This window comes from Trichosporon asahii (assembly GCF_000293215.1).
Source record: "Trichosporon asahii var. asahii CBS 2479 unplaced genomic scaffold scaffold00070, whole genome shotgun sequence".
NCBI lineage: Eukaryota > Fungi > Basidiomycota > Tremellomycetes > Trichosporonales > Trichosporonaceae > Trichosporon > Trichosporon asahii.
In genome coordinates, this window is record NW_014040855.1 from 314,496 (window position 1) to 340,288 (window position 25,793).

Sequence of the window (25,793 nt, forward strand, 5' to 3'; positions counted from 1 at the left end):
CAACATTGCACCATGACGAGCAGTCAAGGTGTCCACGACGCCGGCTTCACCGCCCTTCCCCCGGAGCTCATCATAGCCATTGCATCACACCTTCCCCGGCCCGATCTCGCTCGACTTTCGCGCGTGAGCTCATTCTACCGCAGCGTCTGCGTGAAGCGTCTTTACATGGAAGTGGAAGATCATGTCATTGTTTGGCCTGAGCATGGCATAGTCCATCTCCGGCCACCTCTGAACAACCCAGATTACGCCAAGCACGTCCGATGCCTCCAGGTGTCCGCCCGCCCGGAGGGCTGTTGCCGCCTTCCCCCATTCACTCTGCCCCACCTCGACGTGCTTCGCGTTCAGTTCGGCAGCCAGTACCACATTTACGGAGATGGTGCACCCGAATTCGCCTCTGAAGACGCCTACACCCCGCGGACCCTTGTTATGGAGCTGCCGAACGACCCCTATTACAGTGACTTCCCCATGTCGTACCTTACATCCAGGATGAAGAGCACGCAGCTCGTCCTCCTTCTCCGGAACTTTGGCTTCGCCGACGCCGCCGTCAGCAACTTCACGCCCCGGTGTACGCGCACTGTCACAATCGTCGTCCTCCTCAGGGGCCGGCAGTGCACGCTGGAGCGCCTCGTCACGGCGCTCATGAGCATCTGCCTGCGCCTCGCAAATCAAGACTGCACGCCGTTCCAGTATCACCAGCTACAGCACGTGCGCTTCGTGATCGGAGGCATGACATTGTCGCGTGCATGCTACGATCAGCTTCTCCGCAGTCTGCTGAAGCACATCAAGAGATACTCGTACTACACCGGACCTGATGTCCCGGCGCAGTACACAGCGCCGGAGTCGGCGTCCACGACAGCCAGCGACGCCCCGAAACTGCAGCACGGTCCTTCAGGAGACGATACACCCTATGACTACGCGGACCGCTCACAACGTCCGCCGCCCACAATCGAGATTCTCTCCATGGACGAATATCTTTCGCTTGGGAGCTCACGCTATGTGCTCAGTGAAGATGACCTAAAGGATCACCGAGAGCAGGTCACGGAGCACGTCTTCGACGATGCTGGGGCCGTTGCTAAGATCAAGAAGCAGGTGGAGGAGTATCAGCACGTGGGCATGATCATGCGACCAATGGAGTCTGACTTGTCGGGCCCCGACGGAAACGATGACTGATCGACCGTCAACGAGGAAGACGACGAGGAGGCGACCTGCTCGGTCACATTGACCACCTGCACTGCACAGCAGTCTCCTTCAGAGCACAAGCACACAGATCATTTGTTTAGAATTACAAAGAGTTAGAATACAACAAGGTGGCCCTGGGCCATGCCATGATTAAAGTAGCCGTCGTCCACGTCGTCCATTGCGTCGTCGCTCTCATTGTCGTAGTCGTACACGGCAAAATCGTCAATGAGGGTGTTCCACACCGCACCCGCAAGCTCCATCAGGCGTCTGGCGTGCTGCGCCAGCTCTCTGACCTCTTCCTCGCTGTGAGCATGGGTGCGGACACTCGGCCTGCACCGGCGCCAATACTCCCCAGCCTCCCTTCTCGTCAAGACCAGCTCATTCTCCCTCCGCTGGAGAAACTCAGACGCGAGGTGCACTGAAATCTGCGTCTGCGTCTTGAGCATGGTACGCCTGTGAAGTTGCAGTCTGTACTGCTCGATCTCGGTACACACCATCCCGCGGCAAGTAGGCGTTAAAACGTAGTCCGGTACCACGACCGTGATTCCGGAGAGGCGCGGGTAGTTGATGCGGAAACCGGGATCGTCGACGACCTCGCAGAGTTGGAAGAGGGCGTGCATCACGTCAACCGCCAGATCGGGCTGGCGGGGACACTCAAGCACAATCGTGAGACTCGGGGTCGAGCACGGCATTTCCTTCGCAAACGTGAGCGGCAGAGGCTCCATGTCAAACACACTGGCCGGCATCTTCAGAAACATGACCACCCTCTCCGCGCTCTTGATGACCTCCTCCTCAACCCGCAGTCCCAGCCCATGTCCGAGAGTCCTGAGCACAACGGTGTGAGCACGCACGCCAGAAGGAAGCCGGGAAGCAAGAGCCTGCGTGTCAGGACACTTGGACGGCGTTCCGGCGATAAGAGCTCGGCGTTGGGCGGGCGTCAGGCGACGCGGGGGTGGCTTCGGGTGCGGGGCGTGCGGAGCCACATCGAGCCGCAGAACCTCGAGGGAGGGGAGCACGAGCCGGCCCCAGGGTCGGCAGCACCTGCGAGCGACGAGACCGGCATCGAGACATCGAACGTGGGAGGCGTAATACGCGTTCTTGAGCGGGGGGTCGAGTGTGCACGCCCTTCCCTCTGTCTACTGCTCCGATCCCAGCCCCCAGGTCTGCTGGAGCCGAGCCGGCACGACGCTTCCGGCCCCTCCTCAGTACCACGGCTGGGACGCGGACGTACACCAGCTTCACGACGGCTGCGTGGAAGAATGAGTTGACGCGGAGGAGCTGGACGAGATCCTCTTGCGGGAGCTGAGTCACGATTACTTGCAGAAGCTCGACGGGAAGGGGGGAGAGACGAGAGGTCTCATCGGGCTCAAAGGCGATGTCCACGTCGATATCGTCAAGTGAGGCGGAGACCTCGGACAGATCGCTAAGTTCGGACAAGTCGGGGGAGGGAGGAAGGGGAATTCCCTCTACGTCGAAGGGGTATCTCTCGGACAGGTCGTGGATGCTGGTAGGCACGTCGAGGGGCGTGTCGTCAGTCGAGAAGGAGAGTTCAGTTGGTTCGCAGGCGTCGAGGTCCATGGAGAGGTCGTGCAGGTCGTGAGGCATTGGTGCTTGGTGGAGAGTAAGTGTGTGTTGTCAACAGGCCAAGGCTGCGGCCCATGACGACGTGACGAGAAGAGGAGGTCGATGCTGAGAAGCCGGACCCAATGCCTGACCCAAAGCCTGACCCGAGCCTGGCAAGAGCCGGTCCTGTCGGCCCCACGGCGCCAGCATATCTGTGCGGTGGGTACGATGCACGCGTAGGCGCTCATTGTGCCCTCATTGTGCTTTGAGCGCTGTGCGAAAGATATGAAGTTGCGGGTGTAGCGGGGGAAGAGAGAGAGCAGAGGGAAGAGCAAGCGGCGATCTGTGCCACCCCCGCATCGTCCCCCAGACCCCGCACGAGGGCGCGTGCGGTGTGCCTGACAAGACAGTGCGGGCATCTCCGCAACGCGGGGAACATCGCTGCTTGCCACTCATTCAACAAGCGGAGTCAAGCTTGGCACTGCAGCCAAGTTGCCTCACTTTGTGCATGCACAGATACGACGCCTGCTGCTTCTTGCTCTCTGCAACTTGCCATTTCTCTCTCTTCGACTATTGGGGGGCACGGCCTTCGACAAGTTGTCAATACCACGCCAGGTTGTCGTCCGAGTCGTAATCGTCAGACGTCCAAAGTGCGTCATCGTGGGCAGCAGCAAGCCAGAGGTCTTCCTCTTCCAGGAACTCAGGATCTTCGTCATTGTAGCCTTCGTAGTCATCGTCTCCCTCGCTTCCGGACTCATCCCCTTCCATCTGCCCGTGCATCTGGAGGATATGTTCCGCTGATGCCTCTCTCGCACGACCAATGACGTCCTGGACATCTCCGCCGGTGTCGACATGCTTGAGAGACGATGGGGCGAGCAGGTACTGGGCGGTTTCCTCTTTGGACAGGACATGACTGTATTTCTTGGAAGCTAGGAACTCGTGCAGCAGCATAATGTTGATCTCGAAAGGTCGGGCACGGGGCTCGAAGTCGGGATCGGCAGCTGCCTTGTGAACATTCTCGCGCAATTCGGAGCGCACATTCTCCAATATGGCGTCACGGGAAGAACTTGCGAACGATCCGTCTCCCAACACAAACGTGAGTGAGAGTAGGTTCTCGAACGGGAATATCGAGCCTTCGGTGTAGTGGTCGCAGAGTCGGATAAGAGTGGCAACGTTGAAGAACTTCCAGTCGCTGCGCGTCGATGGATCCAACACAATTGTCATGTTGTACACGCTCTCAGGGATCTCGAAGTCAACGATGTCCAGCAGTGTACCAAATGAAAGAGCACCGGGCTGGTCGTCGATACCTCCGGAAAGGTTGAGGAAAGCGACCAGCTCTGTCGATTCGGTCAGCAAGCCGGCAGGGAACTGAGCGCCACCATCGTAGATGAACGGATAGCGCATGACCACAGTCTTAGGCTTCAGTGTCGGCGGCAGAGGGCAAAGCGTCTCCTCCTCAGTCGGGAGTCGCACAATCCCATGCCCATGGGGAAGGGCAGCCTCGAGAATGATGACTCCCAGCGAGGGAAGATGGGGGAGCTTGGAGGGGAGCCGGCAGCACGAGGCAGGCCACACTGGCACGCTGAGGCAGCGCGCATGTCGCGCATAAGCGGGCAGCCTGAGGGGTGGGCGACGATGGGCGGAGCCGGGGTCCAGGTTCTGGATTACAACGCTTGGTACGCGGGTGTAAAGTGACGTGACGAAGGCTTGGTGGAAGAACGAGTTGATGCGGAGAAGACGAGCAAGGTCTGGTCGGTCAAGTTCTACAGCGATGTGCTGCAGAACTTCAATCGGGAAGACAGTCAGGACAGAGTCTGCCGGGGACATAGGCGGTGAGTGTTGTAGAGGACGTGTTGAGAGAGGAAGGCCTTTGCTTGCGTTTCAGGTAACATGTCAGCTACTCGACACACAACTTTGCGCCCCTGCTGGGCAGCGAATCGACAGCGCGACGGCGTTCCTCTTCAGTTCGCCAAGTTAACGTCGATAGACGCATGCCGAAGACTGACATTGGGCTGTACTTGACTATTTGAGTTGTTCAATCCGATATGCGCCCTATAGCGACGAGTCGAGCTCAGTCCAGCATGGTGTCGAGATGCAGAGACATCGTGACTGGTCTTTCGATAGTCCTTTGGTAGCCAAGGCCGTGCCTGGCTGTTGGGCCTCCACCTCCACCTCACACGTAACCTCGACCAAACGCGCCTGGCGGCAAACGAACGCGCCTCAAGGCTCACCTTCCCTCCACTCACTTCCTTTCGACCTCACAGCTGCGCAACTCGCAATGGCCGGACGAGGAGGTTACTGCGTTGTGGCCTACTGTGTTGATGTGTCGCCATCGATGGGCGAGGCTATGGCCGACCCCGATGGCACTGGTATAAAGCGACCTAAACTCGCATGGGTAAAGGAGTATGTTGCCCGCGAGTTTGAGCCCAAGGTGAGTTGCTCAACTGCAAGCAATTGAATCCTGACTTTCCCAGATCCAGAGTGGACGAAAGACAGACTGCATCGGACTCGTCACATTCGGCGGCAGTAAGTGTTCTCGTGGTGTATAAGACTGACGCCTAGAAACTAACAACTCTGCCAATGCCGATTACTGCAGGAAGAACCCTAATGATGCAGACGCTCCGTATCAGAACGTCAGCGTTGATGTCGCTATCCAAACCGCGAAGCCGGCTGCACTTGAGACGCTTATGAACACTGAGCAAGGCGATGCGGAAGGAAATCGTGAGGATCTGTGGATGTGCTATGCTGACAACCAGCCGTTTCAGCGATCCTGTGCGCCCTGGATGCTATCCAGATGCATAAGCACACCAAGATGTGGACGTTGGAAATCGTGCTCATCACCGATGGAGAATCTGGCTTCGACCAGGGCGAATATGAGGAAGCAATGGAGACCCTCGACAGACTCGGCGTCAAGCTCACTGTCTTAGGAGTGGGCTTCGATGACCCGGAAGACAACGTGGACAAGTCCAAGCCAAAGCCGAAACGTCTTAGTGAGAAGTTTTGGCGAGTGTTCATCCGGAACCTAGAGGAGCAGATCTCCAAGTCCAGCACGGAGGAGCAGTTCCGCCCAGAGCTCAAAGTGTTCGAACCACAGCTCTCGCAGATCCGCATGCCCCGGCCAGATGTTGTCAATGGAACGCAGGTTGGCACGTGCCTGTACATAGGTGCTGAGCCGATTGATGCTGAACAAGCTATTTGCATCCCCCTCAAGTACACGAAGGCGACAGCCAAAGCCCGCCCGCCCACCTTGAGCAAGGCTTGGAAGACGGCTGTGGATCTGCAGCAGCCTGCGGGGACGATTCCTACACACAGCGAGGCCAGCCAACTGCTCAACACACTGCAATCCCAGAGCCAATCCCAAGGAGGACAGGCGAACAACCTCGCAGCCCTGGTTTCCGCAGAGGTCAAGCAGCATAGCACGTACTTCCTCAAGAAGCCCGAACCGATCAAGGAGAGCGGAGCAGGAGAGGCCGAAGGTGATGATCTACCAACGATCGAGGAGGATGAGGGGGAGCGTGAATACATTCCGAAGGAGGAGCTCGTCAAGGCCTGGAGATACGGATCGTCGTGGATTCCCGTGGAGGACGATACTTTCGAACCGTTGAAGACGCAGAAGGGAGTTGAGGTCCTAGGCTTCATCCCGCAGAAGAACGTAAGTCTCAAGCTCGTGCAGGCGATAAACGCTGACTTCAGATCCGCAAGTACATGTTGATCGGCGAGGTCCGTTACCTGTGGCCCGACCTTAAGTCGTCCAAGGCGCAAATTCAGTTCTCATCCTTCGTGTCCGCCCTCGTCACTACCGGGATGGTCGCCATCACACGATGGGTCACCAAAGACGGTTCACCGCCAGAAATCGGCGTGTGCATCCCCAAGCAGGAGTTTGGAGACGAAAAACGTCTCGATCTCATGTATTGGATCCGCCTTCCTTTCGCCGACGACGACCACCGGTTCTTCTTCCCAAGCTTGACAAACTATAAGAGTGTGTCGGGCAATGAGATCACCGAGCACCCGTACATCCCAACCCAGGAGCAAAGCGACTTGATGGACGAGCTCGTCAAAGGTCTGGATCTGGATAGCGTTACGCCCGAGGGTGCGACGCAGCAGGACGATGAGGACGAAGATGAGGATGGGGAACCAATACTGCATTCGCCGTGGTATGACCCAGCGTTTTCCTACAACCCCGCCATCCACCGCACCAAGCAGGCTATCTTGCATGCCTCGCTTACCGCCGACACGAAGGCTGACCCCCTTGGTCCGCCGCATCCAGAGCTCACCAAGTACTTCTACACACCGGAGAAGCTGGTGGAGCAGACTGAGAAGATAACCGAGCGTCTCAAGGACGCCCTGGACATCAAGAAGGTCACCCGCGTTCAGCGCAAGAAGCGCCAGTCTGACGCCGGCGGCTTGGCCGAGGGTGAGGGAATGTGAGTTTCTTGAGCCAGCCTTCGGACTGACCTTCAGGATTGACATTGACGAGCTATTCGACAACCCTGGCCCCGGAAAGACGGAGACTGTGTCGCCTGCCAAGCCCAAGGTTGCCGCCGACGTCGACAAGAAGCCAGACTTCGCAGATGATCCAGACTTCATCCTGCCCCCATCAGCAGACGCTAAGCCGAAACCTGGCCGTCTCATCAGCAACCTTCGGCCGCTGGAGGACTTCAAGCGTGTTACGGCATCGGGCGACGTGTTCAAGAAGGCGATTCAGGACATGGGTGTGGTCGTGGAGGAGAACGTGGCGACGTCGTTCTCAAAGCAGGCCTTCCCCGACGCAATCGCATGTCTCGAAGAAGCCCGCTCCACCGCGCTCATGTACGAAGAAACTGAGACGTACAATGAGTGAGTAGATGTTCCTTGATCTGTGGTTAACGCTCAGGATTGTGAAGAACCTGGAGAAGGCGGTCACGGACCCGAGCTTTAAGCACAAGGACTTCTGGAAGACGTTCAAGGCTGCAGGGAAGAAGGTCGCGCCGATCAGCGAAGAGGAGGCTGCAGCGGCGCTGGAGGAGGAGTACGACTAGGTCGGGCGAATCACATTGTTGTACATCTTAGACTGGTGTTGTGTATGGCTATGCAACGATCAATCTCTCTTGATATTCACCGCTCGGGCCTGACGACACTCTCTCGCACCAGGCCTAGACCTCCGCCCACGGAGCAGGGCGCCTCTGGTGGCTGATGTTACGTAATTCATGTAGGACATGTGTTGTTGTCGCGCTTGAGCAGCCTGCCAGCCAGAACGCCGACCACAGCGGTGGTCGTAAACCGTACGAATAGTTTGCCCTAGCAGCACACAAGACAGAAGTTAGATTGCTTTCCATGACCCCTGCTGCATAACAGAATACTCAAGATCCTCTGATCCTTGGACACAGCTTCGAGCAACGATCGCGCCGCGCTTCCCGAAGTCGCGCGACAATGCGCTCATGTGCTCCGTTAGCTCGGCAGAAACCCTTTCAGCATCATGACATCCTGTCGGCTTCGGCCGATGCTCCAATCGTTTGTCGAAAGGACTCTCAAGAGCTCCGCGCGATCATGCGATATTTCACTCCTTCACTTCCCGCGCTGCCCCACAGCACCCCGTCGCCCAACATTCACGGCGCAAACCCACCAAAACTACGCTCCAGATGACAGCGGGAGCGACGGAGAAGGTTGAGCTGAAGGCTCTCGACACCGGTGACAAGCCAGCCGAACCTCACACGACCAATACAAAGCCCTCCGGTGTGCAAGATGAGAAGGGACCGGGCGATGACAAGAGCGACTCGGACTCCGACACAGCCCAAGAGGACGAAGTCGCATTCCGTCTCCGCGAGCTCGCGAATGAGGAGGAGGACCGCTTCAAGGGCCTAAAGCGAGAGCACTGGTGGTAAGTCTCCCCCTTCGTCTGCCACACCTGAGATGTACTTGAGCTGATCCCAGGCAAATATGGAGGTCGAAGCATGGCCCCCCGCCGCCGCGCAAGTCGCTCGACGAGGCGCCTGACCTACCTCTTGCGACAGCAAACATCTTTTCGGTGCTGAGCTTTCACGTGAGTTGGCGATGAGGCGTTGCTAATAAGCCAGTGGGTTAGCCCGATCATGCGCCTCGGCTATAAACGACCGTTACAGGCTACGGATCTGTGGAAGATGGACCCATCGAGGGAATGTGAGTGCCCGAATCAACATTGCTCCGAGCATGCGTCGTTCGGCGGCAAAACTGACCAACAGCCGACCACTTATCTAATCGTTTCCTTGGATACTTGCACCAGTCGCAGACCAAGGCTGACGAGTGGAACCGCGCTCACCCCGATCCGCGCCCGAAGCGCCGGTCACGGTTAGGATGGAAAATCAAGGCGGCTACGAAGCGCAGGTTGCCGCCACAGTACGCCAAGTTCGGCCCTGACAAGAGTTATCGCGAGCGTGTCAGGACGCAAGCAGCGCACTGGAAGGCTCACTCGCGCAAGCACGGTAACCTAGCGTTGGCTTTGTTCAAGACGTTCCCGACGTATTGGTATGCGGGGCTTTTCAAGGTGCTTGCGGACATGACACAGCTTATGAGCCCGCTGGTCATCAAGGCGCTGATCCGATTCAGTCAGCAGGGTGAGTATCCTCCACTGCATAACTCATCTCTCTTCTCAATCATCTAGTACTTAGCTGACCTTAGTCTACGCCGCAAACCATGGCGACGGCATCAAGCCCAATATCGGCCGCGGCGTTGGCATGGCGATCGGCCTCTTCTGCCTGACCCTCATGCAGTCCGTGTGCCAGCACCAGTTCTTCTTCCGATCTATGGAGACCGGAGCGTTAGCTCGTGCGGCCCTGATCAGCGCGACGTACAAGCAAGGTCTGAAGCTGAGCGTGGGAGCGCGCAGCCAGCATCCGAACGGCAAGCTCATGGCCTACCTCTCCAGCGACGTGAGAGCTCGCTTCTTCGCATTTCTTCAGCTAACGGGCAGATTTCGAGAGTAGACTACTGTGGTCAATGGTTGCACTGTCTATGGACGACACCGATCCAGCTTATTGTGTGTTTGATCTTACTCATCATTCAGATTGGGCCGAGCGCGCTCGTCGGCTTTGCCGTCTTCGTTTTACTCGCTCCGGTCCAGACAAACTTCATGAAAACGTCGTTCCGCGTACGCAAGCGCTCCATGAAGTGGACTGATGGCCGCTCATCTTTGCTGCAAGAACTCCTGAGTTCGATGCAAATCATTAAGGTGTTCACATATGAGCTGCCTTTCTTGAAGCGTAAGAAGCTCTGTGCCGCATCGTGAGCTGACTCCAGGGCTCCGCTTCATCCGCAAACAGGAGATGAAGGGCATCCGCATCATCCATCTCGTGCGCACAGCCAACCAGGCCGTCGCGACGAGTGTGCCCGCCATTGCCGCCGTGCTTGCCTTCGTGACGTACACATCATACCACGACAGCCTCGACCCTGCACTTATCTTCACCTCGCTCGCGTACTTCAACTACCTCCGCCAGCCGCTCATGATGTTCCCCCGTGCACTGTCTTCCCTGACGGACGCGCAGACGGCGATCGAGCGCCTGACCGACTTCTTCGAAGCCGAAACGATGGACGTCAGCAACCCCATCGACCACAACCTCGATGTTGCGGTTAGGGCAAACGATGCGACGTTCCAGTGGGCTACCGTTCGTGCTCCAGATGAGTTGAGCGAGAAGGCGGCTGGAAAGCCGGGTAAGGGCAAGAAGGGTCGCAAAGGCGTAAAGGAAGAGAAGGAAGACGCATCTCCCTCCTCCACCGAGAAGAAGCCGGAAGAGGAACCGTTCAAGATCGCAAACCTGAACATGGAGATTCCGCGTGGCAGGCTCGTTGCGATCGTCGGACCGGTAGGCAGCGGGAAGAGTAGTATCTTGCAGGGAGTAAGTTAGTCTGCTCGTGCACCAACTGACCTCAGCTCCTCGGAGAGATGCGCAAGCTCGGCGGCAGTGTCACTTTCGGCGGCGTTCTGGGCTACTGCCAGCAATCGGCGTGGATTCAGAACGCAACGCTGCGAGACAACATAGTCTTTGGCCAGAAGTGGAACGAGGCGCGGTACTGGCAGTGTATCCGCTCCGCGTCTCTCATCACTGACCTCGAGATCCTGCCCGACGGAGACCTGACGGAGATCGGAGAGAAGGGCGTGAACCTCTCAGGCGGTCAAAAACAGCGTGTGAACATCGCTCGTGCACTGTACTTTGACGCAGATATCGTTCTGTTCGACGACCCCCTCAGTGCCGTCGATGCTCATGTCGGCAAAGCGCTGTTCAACGATGCGATCCTCGGTCTGAAGCGCGCCGGCAAGACTGTCGTGCTCGTTACCCACGCCCTCCACTTCCTCCCGCAGGTCGACTACGTGTACACCGTCGAGCACGGCAAGATCGTCGAGGAGGGCACGTACGACGCACTCGTTGCCCGCGGTGGCGCATTCAGTGCTCTCATGGCCGATTTCGGAGGCTCAGCCGCCGTGAAGGAGGAGAAGGAGGACGCCGCCGAGGAGAAGGCCATCGAGGAGGCGGCCGACATGGAGACGGATGAGCAGAAACTCGCCCGCCTGGCAGCTGAGGACGTTAAAAAGGCGGCTGGCACAGGCAAGCTTGAGGGCCGCCTCATGGTGAGCGAGGTGCGGAAGACGGGCTCGGTGGAGCGCAAGGTGTACGCCGCGTACCTAAAGGCAGGCAAAGGGTGGATTACGCTCCCTCTCCTACTCATCGCCGCAACGCTAATGCAGGCGTCGCAAGTCCTCTCCACAGTCTGGATCACGTACTGGGAGGTGGACAAGTTCCACCGCTCAATGGGCTTCTATCAGGGCATCTACGCCATGTTCGGCTGCTCGCAAGCGATCTTCACCTTCGCCATGGGATCCGCATTGGGGATGCTCTGCTACTATGCGTCGAACACGCTGTTCCGCTCCGCCCTGCGGCGTGTGTTCTTCGCACCCATGTCATTCTTCGACACGCAGCCGCTCGGCCGCATCATGGGTGTCTTCGGCAAGGACATCGACACGGTCGACACAACGCTCGCCGAAGCACTGCGCATGCAGACCATGACTCTGGCTATGCTCCTTGGCTCAGTCATCATCATCACGGTCTACTTTCACTACTTCATCGCCATCATCTTCGGTGTGGGATGTGGATATTGGTACTTTGCGCAGTTCTACCGCACCTCGGCGCGCGAGGTCAAGCGTCTCGACTCGATGCTGCGTTCTCTGCTCTACGCGCACTTCTCTGAGAGTTTGTCAGGCTTGGCAACGATCAGAGCCTACGGCGAAACGAAGAGGTTCATCCACGACAACGCGTACTACATGGACCTCGAAGACCGTGCCTACGTCCTGACATACTCAAACCAGCGCTGGCTCGCAATCCGCCTGGACCTGCTGGGTGCTCTGCTCGTCTTCGCCGTCGCGATCATGTGCGCCGCAGGTGGAGGCGGTCTGCAGCCTTCCGAGATTGCGCTCTGTCTCACGTACATGACGCAGATTACGCAAATGTTCGGCATGGTTACGCGCCAGAGCGCCGAGGTCGAGAACGCTAGTGAGTGGGGATGAGCTTCAAGAAGCATAGATCGCAAGCTGACACGCAGTGAACGCCGTTGAGCGACTTGCGTACTACTCGGACGGTAGTCTGCCGCAGGAAGCAGAGTACGAGGTCAAGGAGACGGAACCGCCTGCGGAGTGGCCCCAGGCCGGGTCCATCGAGCTCGACAAGGTCGTCATGTCCTATCGTCCCGGTCTGCCACCAGTGTTGAAGGGCCTGTCGGCGCAGTTCAAGCACGGCGAGAAGGTCGGCATAATCGGCCGTACGGGTGCGGGCAAGACCTCCATCACTGTCGCGCTCTTCCGTCTCGCGGAGCTCACCTCGGGACGGATCCTAGTCGACGGCGTGGACATCAGTACGCTGGGTCTAAAGACGCTCCGCTCCCACGTTGCCATCATCCCCCAGGACCCCGTCCTGTTCAGTGGGACGTTACGCTCCAACCTGGACCCATTCGACGAGCACGACGATGCGGCGCTGTACGATGCGCTGCAACGCGCGAGTCTCATTGACAGCGCCGAGGGCCATGGACGATGGACGCTCGACATGGCCATCGACGAGGAAGGTGCAAACCTTTCTGTTGGCGAGCGCTCGCTCGTCTCCCTCGCCCGCGCTCTAGTCAAGGACGCACGCATCGTGGTGCTCGACGAAGCAACCGCAGCCGTCGACCTGGGGACCGACGCAAAAATCCAGCGCACGATCCGACGCGAGTTTGGCGGCAAGACGCTCCTCTGCATCGCCCACAGGCTGCGGACGATCATTTCTTGGGACAGGATTCTGGTCATGAACGCGGGCGAGATTGAGGACTTTGACACGCCCCTCAACCTGTTCGATCGCGAGGGCTTGTTCCGGTCCATGTGCGATCGGAGCAATATCACGAGAGAGGAGATCGTTCACGCCAGACAGGAGGAAAGGTTTGACGGGGAGGAGACTTAGATGTTGTATTCTTAACCATACTCGTTAGCATCATGCACTTTGCCCCATGGACTTCTGGTCGCAAGTGATACATCATACGTGGTACAGAGATCTAATGTGTTGCGTTGTGGAGTTTAGTCAAGACGCTCGTGGTTGGACCCGCGCTTGTACCCCTTCTCATTCATGTATCCACCGAATCCGGAGCGGTCGCGCTGGAAGCACCGGCCGACGAGGGACATGCTTCCCATAAGGACAAAGAGGGCGAGGAAGAAACCCTTGATGGGGTTCTCGGCCATCCACACGACAATGTCGAGGAAGCCAGCGCGGATCCCGGCGGTGCCCCAGGCGAAGCGGCTCTCGGGCTTCTTCGGCTTCAGGAACTTCTGGTACACGCCCTCAAGGACGGAGAAGATGGCCGCGCCATCAAGACGCACGCGCTCGCCCTCCAGCGTCGTGTCGTAGTACTCGTCCTTCTTCGAGTCGAGGATGACCACGCTCGGCATGTCCGCCGGCGTCATGCCGTAGTTACGCTTGAGCCACTTGGCCCACTTGTCACCGTTGACGGACGCGAACCACACCGGCTGGTCGAAGGTCCGCGGCATCTTGCGCCAAGCGCGGGCAATCTTGCGCAGCTCAGCCTCCGACTCGCCCTTGGTCGCATCCTGCTTGAACGCAGCCATGACGACGATCGGGCGGAACTCCTTGTTCTTCAAAACGTCGAGGTACATCGACTCAGTCACGTCGTACGTCAGCGGGAACTGGTTCTCGAACACGAAGCGGTCCAGCTTGTCTTGGTTCGTCGGGAGGGGCATCGAGGCAACGGGTCGCCGATCGTGGCCCGCGAACGCCAGAAGCGCAGATTCAGGGTACGGCTGCGCGACGGACAGGTCGCGATACAGCGCCGGGTCGTTCGAGGTAAACACGCTCACGTTGGCGGGAAGCGATGCGACGGCGTCCTTGACCGAGCGCACCTGGTCCTTCGTCGTCACGAACGACTGCAGGAAAAGGAAGAAGACGTCGTTCTCCGCGAGAGTCGAGTTGAACATGTCTGCGTTGATCTTGGTCATCGTGCTCGAATTGACGTTCTCGTTCAGGAACTTCTTGAGCTTGGGAACTGAACGAGAGCCGCTGTACTCGAGAGACGTCCCACGCTTGCCGCCCTGGAGAAGCTTAACAGTGGGATATCCCTGAATATCGTGCCGTCGGCAGGCATCGCGGTGGTCGTCACAGTTAACTGAGGCGATAATGATCTCGCCCTTCATCTCGGCAGCAAGCGACTTATACGTCGGCGCAAAAGACTTGCAGCTGGCTGTCAGCTACGGTCTTAATCGCTTAACTTACTGGGGGCACCATGGGGCGAAGAACTTCACAAGGACGGGGCCCTCCTCGCGCAGCTTCTCAAGACCATCGTCATCGACCTCCTTGACCTGTCCATCGGCGTTGGGCGTGCTGGCACCGCCGTCGTCGCCCGTGTCCAGCTTCAGGCTCTTCGCATACTTGTCCGCCTCTTCACTAATGTACGTCGTAAGGAGGTCGTAGTATCGCTTCTCCGGAGGGAACTCGCCCTGGTCTTCTCCATCAACGTAGCTGAGTTGCGTAAGCAGCCTGCTCACTTCATTCCATGATAACTTACAGATGAATCTGGGGGTCTAGCGCACGAGTTAGTCACTTGTACACCGTCCGCATTGGAATCCACTCACATCCCTTGACGTTGTTCTTCGTGCACAGGTCTGATGGTCAACCTGGGTTCTGCGGAGCTGGGATAGCTTACCTCCTTGGGCGAGGCAGTTGACTTGAGCCATGTGGAAACCGAAGTTCTCAAGATGCGAGTTTTCCTCTACCAGTCGTTCCCATGTCGGTGCGAATGCTCGGCAATGTCCGCCTGATCTATCAGTCACCTGCGCAAGCCGTGGTCATACATTTCGGCGAGAAGTGCTCCACCAACCTGATGTCAGCTTAAGTCTCAGCATCCCAATCTCACCATGCGCCCTTCGCTACGCTCGAGTCGAAGTTGTCATCATTCAATTGTCGGAGATGGACTTCTTTGACGTCGTTGACCTTCTCAGAGGCAAGGGAGAGCGGCGCCAGCGCCGCAGCGGCTAGAGCGAGGAATGGTCGCAGAATCATATCCAGCTGCCTGCCGTTTTGATTCGAATGCAAAAGAGAGAGGAGGCGAGGCGGAACGAAAGTATAGACGAGAATCTGAGTTGGATGCGTGCGTGTCGCGTCGACTGTCCGTCCTGGCTTGGTGGCGATGAACTCTGTCATGCGGGGGCAAACCGGCGCCGAGGAACACTGCCACTGAGATCTCACCCGACCAAGCTCTGGGCACGTGCCTGGCCACCAACTGAGCGTGCGGGGTAACCGCGCCCACACCAACGTCACTGCTCATCTTCTCTATTGCTTCCATCCACCTCGATAACGGCCCAGTCTGGCCCCCTGCCCACCATGAGCATCATTATGGTGAGACTTTCTGCTGCCCGAACGCGCTACATGCGATGTGAATGCTGACATCCTCTTCCCCATGTTCACGACCCTTCACCCCGCTCCGATCGCCATCTGGCCCAATGATCAGGACACCCTGTTCGGGCGGCGTATGACCCCGGCCGAGCGCCTCCGGCAACACCAGCGGTCACTTCAGAAGGCTCAGCGTGAGCTGGAGCGTGAGCGTGCTAAGCTCGAGCAGCAGGAGAAGAAGACGATGGCCGATATCAAGAAGAACGCCAAGGCCGGTAACATGGTGCGATTCCAGCTCCGAGAACCCTCTACATAACTAACGTCAGAACGCTTGCAAAATCCTCGCAAAGGATCTTGTCCGGACTCGGCGGTACATGCAAAAGTTCACGCAGATGCGTGTGCAGCTGCAAGCGGTGTCGCTGCGGATGCAAACGCTACGGTCGAACGAGAGCATGGCGCAGGCCATGCGAGGCGCAACCCGCGCCATGGGCCAGATGAATCGCAGTCTGAACCTGCCGCAGATTCAGCGCATCATGAACGAGTTCGAGAAGGAGTCTGCGACCATGGATATGAAGGAGGAAATGATGAGCGACGCCGTCGACGATGCGATGGAGGACGAGGATGAGGGTGAAGGCGAGGACGTCGAGAGCGATAAGATCCTCCGCGAGGTCTTCGACGAGATTGGCATGGGCATGAACGAGGCGGTGAGTCAAACGTGCACACTCACAACTGACAGGCCATAGCTGGCGTCCGCGCCCACCGCGAACCCAATGGCGAACGAGCCCCTCCAGTCATCCCGGGTTGCTGTTGCAGAGGGGGGACCTGGACCGTCGTCTGGACCGCCCTCTGCCGGGGGCGGTGGCAGCAAGGAGGAGGACGACCTTCAGCGGAGACTCGACATGCTGCGCCGGGACTAGTCACTTATGCAGGATATAATGCGCCGCGACGCAGGACCAACTCATGGACACTGACGGCTCTGATCATAGGGCGGCCTCTTAGCTTCTCGCTATCCTGGACTTCGACTACAGCGTCGACTGTAGCGCGCCCCAAGCTCCCCGACGCCCCCAAGGGCGCAGCCTCGCCCGTCGCTATCACATTACCCTTGCAGAACGATCAACAAGGTCTCTTCGCTAGTATATCGGTTAGTATAATCGCCTCTCAAGTCCGAGAGATTGCTTCGGCAGTGCGCGATAGAGCAGGGTTCGACTCCCTGGCGGAGAACGAAGGCGCTGCGCGAGCAGTGCCGAAGCTTTTGCTTTTGTTTGTGAGCAGTATGAACGACTCGGAAGCGCTCGAGGAGGAGTGGAGGTAGAGTGGCGTTATCGACCAGGGTTGCGACTTTTTAACTAGACGCCACGGGTTGCTTCACTGCATGCACGACGGGAACACTCCGCACGCGAGTGAGGATGGCGGGCTGCCCATGTTGTGCAAGTTTGAATACAGGCGGCGAGTTGGGGAAAGCTGGACGGCTGTGATGGAGGCAAAAGGTTGGCTGGTGTCGAGCACCGAAGCTTCCCTGGCGAAGGAGGCTTATTGGATCGCGAGCAAGCCCTTAGTAGGTCCGACTGGGAATCGAACCCAGATTACAAGAATCAGAATCTTGTGTACTAACCGTTATACGATCAGACCGATGTCCAGAGCACCTCCGGGAGGATCTTGAGTTGTCGCCGGAACATGACGATGGGTCGGGAAGGAAGTGGACAGGGAGCCTCAGGGAAGGAATGTGCATGTGGCTTAGCACATGCAAGGTACATGTGAGACGCATGGCCTTCTGCATGCCCTTTAGGGGGGTGATCTGACTTGTCGGACGGGAACGCGATACGTACAAGTGCAGCGCGATATGTCGAGAAACCACATTTGCAGATGATGAGTCAAGTCGCCGTTCCGCTAAGTCGCCGGACCTAATCGAAACCTTATCTTGATCAAGAGCGGCTACGTTCCCGCAATCAGAATTTCTGACATCGTCAACCGATAAGGCAGGGGTTACATGCTGTAGAGGACACGGCTCAAGCTTGCTCTGTGCACTCCTCGCTGATTCTGCCCCAAGATTCAGATATGCCTACGAATTAGGACGGGAGGAAACCGCGATTGCGGATGAAATGACTCCCTTGCCTGCTTGAGCAGGACGTTGGACAGAGCGTGGTGGGGACTCCGTCGGGAGAGGATGTCTGAAGTGAACTTCTGTATAACGAGCCTCACCCGGGGCACCGTTGACATGGTGTCAGATTCCTGTCCCGTACCAGGCGTGGTCACATTCGTCGATTGCCGTGTTACCGGTCAGTCGAGATCAACGTAGCTAGATAACCCCTGGTGGTGTGCTGATCGCCGGTGAAGAGCGCGCTATCGATTATGCCCCATTTCCTTGCGCTACTACGTTGGTACGCCCCCTAGAGCTGAGAAAATCCCTATGCATTCTACAAGTATGCCTATGTGAAACCCTGATGCTATGCAAAAATTATGAACAACGCTGAACCCTGTCTACTCAAGCCTTCTCGACGTAGTCCGTGTCAATCTTCTCCTCGACAACGACAGGCGTGGCGGTGCCGCTCTCGAAAGCCTTGCTCTCCTTGTGGCTGCGGAGACGCTTAGCCTCGCGGACGGCCGAGGTGACGCCGCCGGGGACGGCCCAGATGTCCTCGAGCTCCTCCATCGAGAGACCGGTAGTCTCGGGGTACCAGAAGTAGACAGCGGGAACGATAGTGGCCGAGACACAGCCCCAGATGAGGTAGTACCTCCAAGAGAGAACCTGGAGACCGAGAGGGGTGGTGAGAGCGAGAACGAACTGGGTGAGCCAAAGGACGGCAGTGGAGATGCCGCCTGCCGGGGCACGGTAGCGGGTGCTGATGACCTCCTGGCAGTAGAGGAAGTTGACGCCGAGGTACGCGAGGGGCAGGAAGATGAGGAAGAGGAAGACGAAGACGATCGCGACATAAGCGGGCGCGAGGTGGGTCGGAGTCGTCTGCGAGCCACAGATGGCAAGGACGAACATGCAGATGGCCATGCCGGCGCCAGAGACCATGAAGAGCATGCGGCGGCCGAAACGCTCAATGACGAAGTAGGGAATGCAGCACATGATGAGCTTGAAAGTGAGCGAGACACCGGCGATGATGTGCGCGAGGTCGGGGCCAAGACCAATGGTGCTGAAGAGCTGCGACGAGTACGCCGTAATGATACCCGCTCCGTTCATCTGAGTGTAGAACTGGACAGTGACGGTGAGGAAGAGGCGCCAGAGCATCTTGTTCTCGCGGTAGGAGAAGAGACCGGTCCACTTGGTGTGCTTCGAGGCCTCGTTGGCACGGATGACGGCGGAGAGGTCACGCTGAACAACCTCGGAGTCGACGCTGGTCTTGTGGATGTCGGCGAAGATGAGAGCGGCCTCCTCGGTGCGGCCCTTCATGACGAGCCAACGGGGCGACTCGGGGAAGAGGTAGACACCGGAGAGGACCATGAGGGCGAAGATGCCGATGAAAATTCCGGGGATGCGCCACGACCAGCTCTCCTCAGAGTGCGTCGTCCAGAAGCCGTAGGTGATCCATCCAGCGAGCATGAAGCCGCCCGACACCATGATGCCGTCGACGATAACGTGCGAGGAGCGGTTCTTAGTGTTGCTGCACTCGCTCTGCCACACAGGGACAGTCTGGGTGGAGTCAGCGCCGAAGGCACTCCCGACCTCCCGACGGAGGCACCGGACACGAAGTAAGATTCGAAAAAAATCAAACCCCGCGCCACACACAACAAACTTACGGAAATCATCATACCGATGCCCCATCCCTGAACCACACGAGAGACAATCATCTGGGCCATGCTGAACGACGTGCAGAAGATGACGGTGCCGATGAGCGTGATGAAAGCACCAACGAAGGTGGTCAAACGCCTTCCGAACTTGTTGCCAGCCCACATGCAGAACAAAGAGCCACAGATGCCACCCAAGTTCGAAGCGCCATTGACGGTACCCTGGATCAGACTGTTGTGGTCTTTCAGAGCGCCCTTGGTGGTCGTCGTGTCGAGCTGAGGGAAGTGCAGGTAGATCGAGGGCAGAGAAAGAATTCCACCTACACATCGTTAGTCATACATTCAGAGCTGATGTGGCAGAGATCGTCGACTCACCGAAGAAAGTCAGGCAGTAACCGAACGCAAGGAACGTCGGGAAACCGACCAGGATGTTCATCAACCAGGTCTTCATGGTCGCTGTGTTTCCTCCTGTGTTGACCGCTGTTGAGATTGAAGAGTCGGAGTGCGGAGAAGGGGAAGGGGAAGGAGTGTCGAGGTTGGGAGATTTAGCGTGGAATGTCTCTCCAGCTGGAACCTTTTGTATGTCTCACGACCGGCCACTGGATTTGCTGGATCCGTCGTAGCCGCACTCGTCTAACGCGTCAAAAAAAACTCGGTGACTCGCTTTCCCCAGCCTCTCCGAACTTTGCCCCGCCAAGAGAGACCGGCTTATTTTCAGATCGCCGCCGCCCCCACACGGTCCCCGAGGGAGTGTTAATTTGGCCCACCTGGGCCCTATCGGGCCCTGTCATGGCCCCGGACGGTCCCAGGTGGGCCCAGCTGAACCAGCTGATGCCTGCTTAGCAAACGCGATTAGGAACAGGTGAGAGCCTCCGGGCGGCTGTTGCAGATTTCGTAGACGGGTAAACCACTGATAAGCCTTGATTCGCTAAGAGACGGATAAACCATACATCTCCCTGCCCGCAGACCCTCTGGGCGTCAGCCACGCCTCCGCGGAACGCCCGGCTCATGACCCGGTGCTCGTACCGGTTGTGCTCTCAGGCGTGAAGATGAGCAGCAGGCCAAGCCCCGAGGCAAATCCCTGATTTAGAACACTCCTATCCTGGCCTGCCCGCGTATCAGCGTGCTCGATGGACTCGTTCCTGTGCGGGTTGGTCCCCGCAGCATCTGGCGGGGCCCTCCACACCACATCTCGGAGTCGGGGTGCCCGCTCTCAAACCGCGATCCTGCCTCCGATGTCCGCGGCGATTGGCTAGCGAGGCATGCGAGTGGACAGCCCCGCCTCTCGTTAAGGCCTTGAAAGATCTTGGAGATCTTGGCTCCCCTCGGACGGTCGGGCGACATCGTGCGCCCTGCTGGCCTCCAGTGCTCGTATCTGTATTCCGATGTCGCATGACCAGTTGCGTAATATGCTGGTTCCCATGAGGGTTGAGGCTGATTGTGGCAGTCTGCGGGGCTGCGACAGTGACTGCCCGACTTTGCGGGGTGGTGACTTGCTCGGCAAATGCAAGTGTGGAGTGCGAGACGAGTTGGCGTGCGTGGTCAGCTCATGCCAGTTCGAGAAGTCGAAGCAAATTTGCAGGCACCCCCAAGCTCCTCAAACACAACATGCATGGTACGTGGAAATGGGGAAGAGGATGAGCAGCAGAATGTGGAAGGGAGGATCATCATGGGAATGCGGTTGAAGCTGGAGACAGGCACCGGATCGAGACCTGATCGGCCGTCGCGAGTCTGAAGACGTGCAGACCGCTCCGCGAGACTGATAAGTCCTGTCTCCGATACGACTACGCCCTCGGGGAGATGGGGAGCAGTCCCTCTCAGAACCCCGACACACGGCTGTGGGATGTGGAGGGTTCACTGTCGACTGCACAAACTCATCGCTATCGTCGCCGTCAGCGCTCTCAGCGTTGTTCGACCACCAGATCTCCGTGAGGCCACACTGGATGATGTGCGCGCCCAATGCCTCCGTCCAGGAAAACGGCAATCTTTTCCTGCGGTGCTGCTATACACACTGATGGAGTGGAGTGTGACGCTGCGCACCGGGTTCGCAACGTTCGAATGCAATCCCTGTGGAAACAAACTAGCATACCCGCCCCCTCGACTCCTTGAAACGTGAAGTATCTCTGCTCCAGGATGTCGAAGGCAGCCTCTAGCCCGTAGTAAGCAACAAGGACAAAGACGACCACGTTTGTCACCCCACCGTTCATTCTCGCCCTTCACCTTATATCGCCCACCGCTCATCGGCGATGACTCGCTGCACGCACTGACATGGCAGTCACCGCGCAGAATTTGGCCGATAGACGCCAACGTTCAGCAGAACTGCCTCACTACCTCGACATGTGGTGGGCCCCGGTCGACGAGGCAGTCGACGGGTCAACGTTACTTGGAGTCGGCCCCCATTGAGCGCCAAACGATCTGCACAGGAGAGCGTGCGGACTCTCGACACTGAGTCGATGTTGGGCTCGGGCCTTCCGTCGTGTCAATCAACTAATCAAGGTTCCATTCAGCGCACAGTTTTGATGTGGTCGCTCGCATCCTCATTGCTTTTTTCGCTTCATCTGCAGTTCGACTCCCTCGCAATCCGACGCTCATCACTGATGGCCAGAAGCCACCCAACAACTTCTACAGCGATCGGCAACGTCTTCGAAATGTCGCGATGCTCGGTCCGAACAGCTCGCTGGCTCAGTCAGTGTAGCGCGTGTGCGGCCCAGAACAGATAAAGGCATCACAGACCTGTTATGCCCACTATCTCGGAAATCTCGATGTCTTCCCAACGCTTGGCTTCCTTTCGCGTTCTTATCCGATCCTTGCCCTGTGCAATATGGTGCGAATCTCGCTAGCCCTCAAAATCTAACACATCTGGTTAGGCCAAAGGCTGACGTAGCAATCATACCGCCTTCGGCGGCTGCTGCGGGGCAAAGAAATACGGATGAGTCATGAGCTATAACCTCAACTGCGGAACGTCTCCAGTTATCGTCAGCAAGGGCCCGTAACGGCGGACAACGCGCATGCAGCAAGCGGTTCAAAAGGTTGCAGTCTTATCCCGAGTTGACTCGCTTGCACTCGCTCCGGTGAGTTGCCTGGGGACTGTTATCCCGAGAACGCCACGAAACGCGACGATCCGATCGCGATCCAACCAGCTGGCTTGCGACGATTCTGGTACCGATATCCGCAGCACCACTGTACGCCAATCTACTCCTCCCTGCGGCTTGCGGCGTCCGGCGATGATCGCCGGACAGGGGTGACTTGCGGTGTCCATGAGGTGATGGTATATCGGACCTCGCCCGACGGTCCGCTTTTCTGGGTCGTCCACGGCGCCGTGCGGCGAATGGGCCGCTTATCTCTGCCCACCAAGCGGAATTCGGTTATCGCCACCGAGCCTCTCTTCCACCAGTGCAGTTCCATCAGAATTCAAGACATTCGATCTCGTAAAGCTGTTAGGTTCTAGTGATGTGTGTTGCTGTCGGCACGTGATAAACCAGCATGCACTGCCCCCCGAGTCTGGGTAAGGCGACCCGCCCGCCATTCCTTGCTCAAACGAGCCCCCATGTCCGCCGACTTCCCCGACACGGCAACGGGATATAGCGAACTCGTCCGGTTTCCATCTAGGATATAGCGCTTACTGCTCCGGCTGTAGAGGCACCTGATGATCGGCACTCCGGTCCGCGCGCGGGGGGAGGGGTAGTGCAGATGACTGTCTTCGATCCGCGGCAATGGGGTGAGCAGCCGGTGGCGTAGGACCGTGGGGCACACTAAGTTGCGCTAGTGAACTTGCCTACGTTTACCTCGATTTCCATACTGCAAGTGGGCTCGATCTCGATCATCAACAACCATACCGCATATTCGATATATGCTCAGACTTCCGCACGAAGGTCATCGACGTTTGTCGCCGATCTTCCCGGACAATAACGCGCGGCAGAACGCGGTCCGCAACGGTGCTGCTGGGAAGTAGCCGTAGCATGGCCCCACATGATCCGCGATGCCGGCCTCACTAGTGCGCATATATAGCTCGCTGCAAGAGTAGGCCCCACACGGCCCCACACACTCTCTCACCCGACGGGCACACGACCAAAGATGCCGAGGGATGTTGGCCTGACGGCGGAGCAAATCGCAATCGCAGAGGGAGCGGACCCGGACAAGCTCGCGCGCGGCCTGCGATTGATGGAGAGGGAGCGCGAGGTGCCGATGCGCACTGCGTTCCGTTCGCACTGGCGCGCAGTGACGTGGAGCGTCATCCTCTCAATCGCCCTCATTATGGACGGATACGACGGGTACCTCCTCCCCTCGTTCTATGCCCACCCGGACTTCCTGGCGCGTTTCGGAAAGGACTTCACGGACGCATCGGGACACACGAAGAAGATCATTCCTGCCCAGTGGCAGACGTCTCTATCCCTCATCACACTGCCAGGGCAGATTCTGTCTCTGCTCTTTGTTGGATGGGCGGCGGAACGCTTCGGAAATCGAGCGACATACTGTTTCGGCATGGTCGTTATCATTGGTGTTAGTGAGTATACATGACGGACTGAGGCTTGTCGTACCGAAGAATCACCGCTCACGCCCAGTCTTCATGTTCGTGTTCCTGAAGAGCTACCAAATGCTGCTCGCAGCCGAAGCACTCGTTGCCTTCTGCTGGGGCATCTTCCAGACGCTCACGGCTTCGTACGCGGCGGACCTGTGTCCCATCGGTCTGCGCGGTTTTGCGACCTCGTTCATCTCCATGGCATGGGGTACAGGCTCCTTCCTCGGCGCGGGAGTTACGCGCGGCTCCCTACAGATGCACGGCGTCTGGGGTTGGCGGCTCCCCTTCGCGCTGCAGTGGGTGTTCCCCGTCCCGCTTCTTATCACGGCTATCCTGGCCCCGGAGTCGCCCTACTGGCTGATTCGTAAGGGGAGGAACGAGGACGCGAAGAAGGCCATCCGCCGTACAGCCCGCAAGGGGTATTACGATGAAGAGGACCTGGATGCCTACCTCGCGTACATCCGGCACACCGACGCGCTGGAGGAAATCGAGGCCCGCAGTGCCAGCTTCATGGACATGTTCAAGGGGACGAACCGGCGTCGCACTGAGATCATGCTCTGTGTCTGGGGAAACCAGCAATGGAGCGGGTACAACCTATCCGGGCTGGCGACCGTGTTCCTTAAGAATGCGGGCATGAACGCTACTTGGGCGTTCAACTTTGGCCTCATCATCGCGTCGATGAACATTGTCGGTTGTGGCCTTGAACTGGCTGTTATCAACCGCATCTCGCGCCGCGCTCTTCTCATTGGCGGCCAGGCGAGCCTCATCACGATCCTCTTGCTCATCGGTATCCTGGGCTGCCTCCCCTCCTCCACCGGCGTGAACAAGGGCCTGGGAGCGCTACTGGCAATGATCAACCTCGTTTACCACATCACACTGGGCCCGATTGTGTACTCCATCTCCGCCGAACTGCCCGCCACACGTCTGCGTGCGCGGTCCATCGCGCTCGGGCGCATGTTCTACCTCCTCCTGGGAGCGGTGCAGAACCAGCTCGTGCCGCGCATGATTGCACCAGACAGCTGGAACTGGGGCCCTAAGTGCGCCTTCTTCTTCGCTGGCATCAACTCTCTTTGGACGCTGTGGGCTTTCTTCCGCGTGCCCGAGACGAGTAACCGGAGCTATGCCGAACTCGAGATCCTCTTCGCGAACAAAGTACCCGCGCGCAAGTTTGCAAGGACTAAGGTGTGGGACGCGAGCGCCGAAGCGGCGGGAAAGAGTGACCCCAGCGATGACGAGTGCGCCAAGGACGGCAAGGGAGCGGTTGTCACTGTCGTGGACGTCGAGACTGAGGCACCTGTCGTTAAGAAGTAAAGGAAGAAACCGCCGTGTTTTGTTCGTTGTACGATTGCAGCCGTCGACTTGCACTTTTAAGGGGAATATGAGATGCAATGCCTCAGTATCACTCACTCCCCATGCATAGAGGCGCGCATGCTACGCTTACAGCAACTTGCCGTCGAATTTCTGGCATCCTGAACATAGTCCTTGGGGTCACGCGATCAAACATCAAAGCGACGTAGCTCAGATGGAACAGCGTTGGGCTCATACGCAAGTATGGCGCCACCCAAAGGGCAGAAGATCGAAACTTCTCGTCGCTAAGACTTTTTTGTGTTCTGCATGTCCAATTCGTCTGACCCGACCCCTTTGGTTTTTGGTTATTTTTACTGCCCGCAAGCTTGCGAGGTAGAATGCGGCGACTTACACAAACAGCCGACGGCCGCTGCCGCTCGCTGCCGCCGGCGACTTTCTTTTGGGGATGATCGCCCCAGGGTCGCAAAGCAGGGTGTTGGACCACTTCCGCCGGCACTGGCAGTGATTACCAATGAGCACACTGGAATAGCGACGGGAGGCGAGGTCCGCTCTCTAATCTCGCCCCCAGATGCAGGACGATCGTATCGATACCGTCGGGGCTTCCGACAACAGTGCGACGTGCG

General features: G+C 58.0%; 8 protein-coding genes and 3 non-coding genes across 11 annotated transcripts; 7 read left to right on the forward strand and 4 right to left on the reverse strand.

Moving 5' to 3' along the window:
* Positions 1–12: 12 nt before the first annotated feature.
* On the forward strand, positions 13–1,170 carry A1Q1_03917 (uncharacterized protein; the record flags this gene model as incomplete). The annotated part of the gene is made up of 1 exon (XM_014322342.1): positions 13–1,170. The coding sequence occupies one exon, from the start codon at positions 13–15 to the stop codon at positions 1,168–1,170; it is 1,158 nt and encodes a 385-aa protein (XP_014177817.1).
* A 122-nt stretch (positions 1,171–1,292) lies between these two features.
* Positions 1,293–2,784, reverse strand: A1Q1_03918 (uncharacterized protein; the record flags this gene model as incomplete). The annotated part of the gene is made up of 2 exons (XM_014322343.1): positions 1,293–2,315; positions 2,389–2,784. The coding sequence occupies 2 exons, from the start codon at positions 2,782–2,784 to the stop codon at positions 1,293–1,295; spliced, it is 1,419 nt and encodes a 472-aa protein (XP_014177818.1).
* Positions 2,785–3,342: 558 nt separating this feature from the next.
* On the reverse strand, positions 3,343–4,569 carry A1Q1_03919 (uncharacterized protein; the record flags this gene model as incomplete). The annotated part of the gene is made up of 1 exon (XM_014322344.1): positions 3,343–4,569. The coding sequence occupies one exon, from the start codon at positions 4,567–4,569 to the stop codon at positions 3,343–3,345; it is 1,227 nt and encodes a 408-aa protein (XP_014177819.1).
* Positions 4,570–5,020: 451 nt separating this feature from the next.
* A1Q1_03920 (damaged DNA binding protein) lies at positions 5,021–7,760 on the forward strand (the record flags this gene model as incomplete). The annotated part of the gene is made up of 7 exons (XM_014322345.1): positions 5,021–5,173; positions 5,223–5,268; positions 5,359–5,463; positions 5,508–6,394; positions 6,445–7,130; positions 7,204–7,569; positions 7,616–7,760. The coding sequence occupies 7 exons, from the start codon at positions 5,021–5,023 to the stop codon at positions 7,758–7,760; spliced, it is 2,388 nt and encodes a 795-aa protein (XP_014177820.1).
* Positions 7,761–8,360: 600 nt separating this feature from the next.
* On the forward strand, positions 8,361–13,175 carry A1Q1_03921 (ABC protein; the record flags this gene model as incomplete). The annotated part of the gene is made up of 9 exons (XM_014322346.1): positions 8,361–8,599; positions 8,653–8,761; positions 8,841–8,877; positions 8,940–9,311; positions 9,376–9,626; positions 9,761–9,844; positions 10,017–10,589; positions 10,637–12,239; positions 12,289–13,175. The coding sequence occupies 9 exons, from the start codon at positions 8,361–8,363 to the stop codon at positions 13,173–13,175; spliced, it is 4,155 nt and encodes a 1,384-aa protein (XP_014177821.1).
* Positions 13,176–15,678: 2,503 nt separating this feature from the next.
* Positions 15,679–16,528, forward strand: A1Q1_03922 (class E Vps protein of the ESCRT-III complex, Did4p; the record flags this gene model as incomplete). Its single annotated transcript, XM_014322347.1, has 3 exons — positions 15,679–15,894; positions 15,938–16,315; positions 16,355–16,528. 3 exons carry the CDS (start codon positions 15,679–15,681, stop codon positions 16,526–16,528), a joined length of 768 nt encoding a protein of 255 aa, XP_014177822.1.
* Positions 16,529–16,735: 207 nt separating this feature from the next.
* On the forward strand, positions 16,736–16,832 carry A1Q1_t472. The gene has a single exon. It is a non-coding gene; the product is annotated as a tRNA-Glu (tRNA).
* Positions 16,833–17,168: 336 nt separating this feature from the next.
* A1Q1_t521 lies at positions 17,169–17,240 on the reverse strand. Its single transcript has one exon. It is a non-coding gene; the product is annotated as a tRNA-Gln (tRNA).
* An 853-nt stretch (positions 17,241–18,093) lies between these two features.
* On the reverse strand, positions 18,094–19,794 carry A1Q1_03923 (MFS sugar transporter-like protein; the record flags this gene model as incomplete). The annotated part of the gene is made up of 3 exons (XM_014322348.1): positions 18,094–19,248; positions 19,356–19,663; positions 19,719–19,794. 3 exons carry the CDS (start codon positions 19,792–19,794, stop codon positions 18,094–18,096), a joined length of 1,539 nt encoding a protein of 512 aa, XP_014177823.1.
* A 3,623-nt stretch (positions 19,795–23,417) lies between these two features.
* A1Q1_03924 (trehalose transport-related protein) lies at positions 23,418–25,173 on the forward strand (the record flags this gene model as incomplete). Its single annotated transcript, XM_014322349.1, has 2 exons — positions 23,418–23,847; positions 23,906–25,173. The coding sequence occupies 2 exons, from the start codon at positions 23,418–23,420 to the stop codon at positions 25,171–25,173; spliced, it is 1,698 nt and encodes a 565-aa protein (XP_014177824.1).
* A 196-nt stretch (positions 25,174–25,369) lies between these two features.
* On the forward strand, positions 25,370–25,457 carry A1Q1_t473. Its single transcript has one exon. It is a non-coding gene; the product is annotated as a tRNA-Met (tRNA).
* Positions 25,458–25,793: the final 336 nt, after the last annotated feature.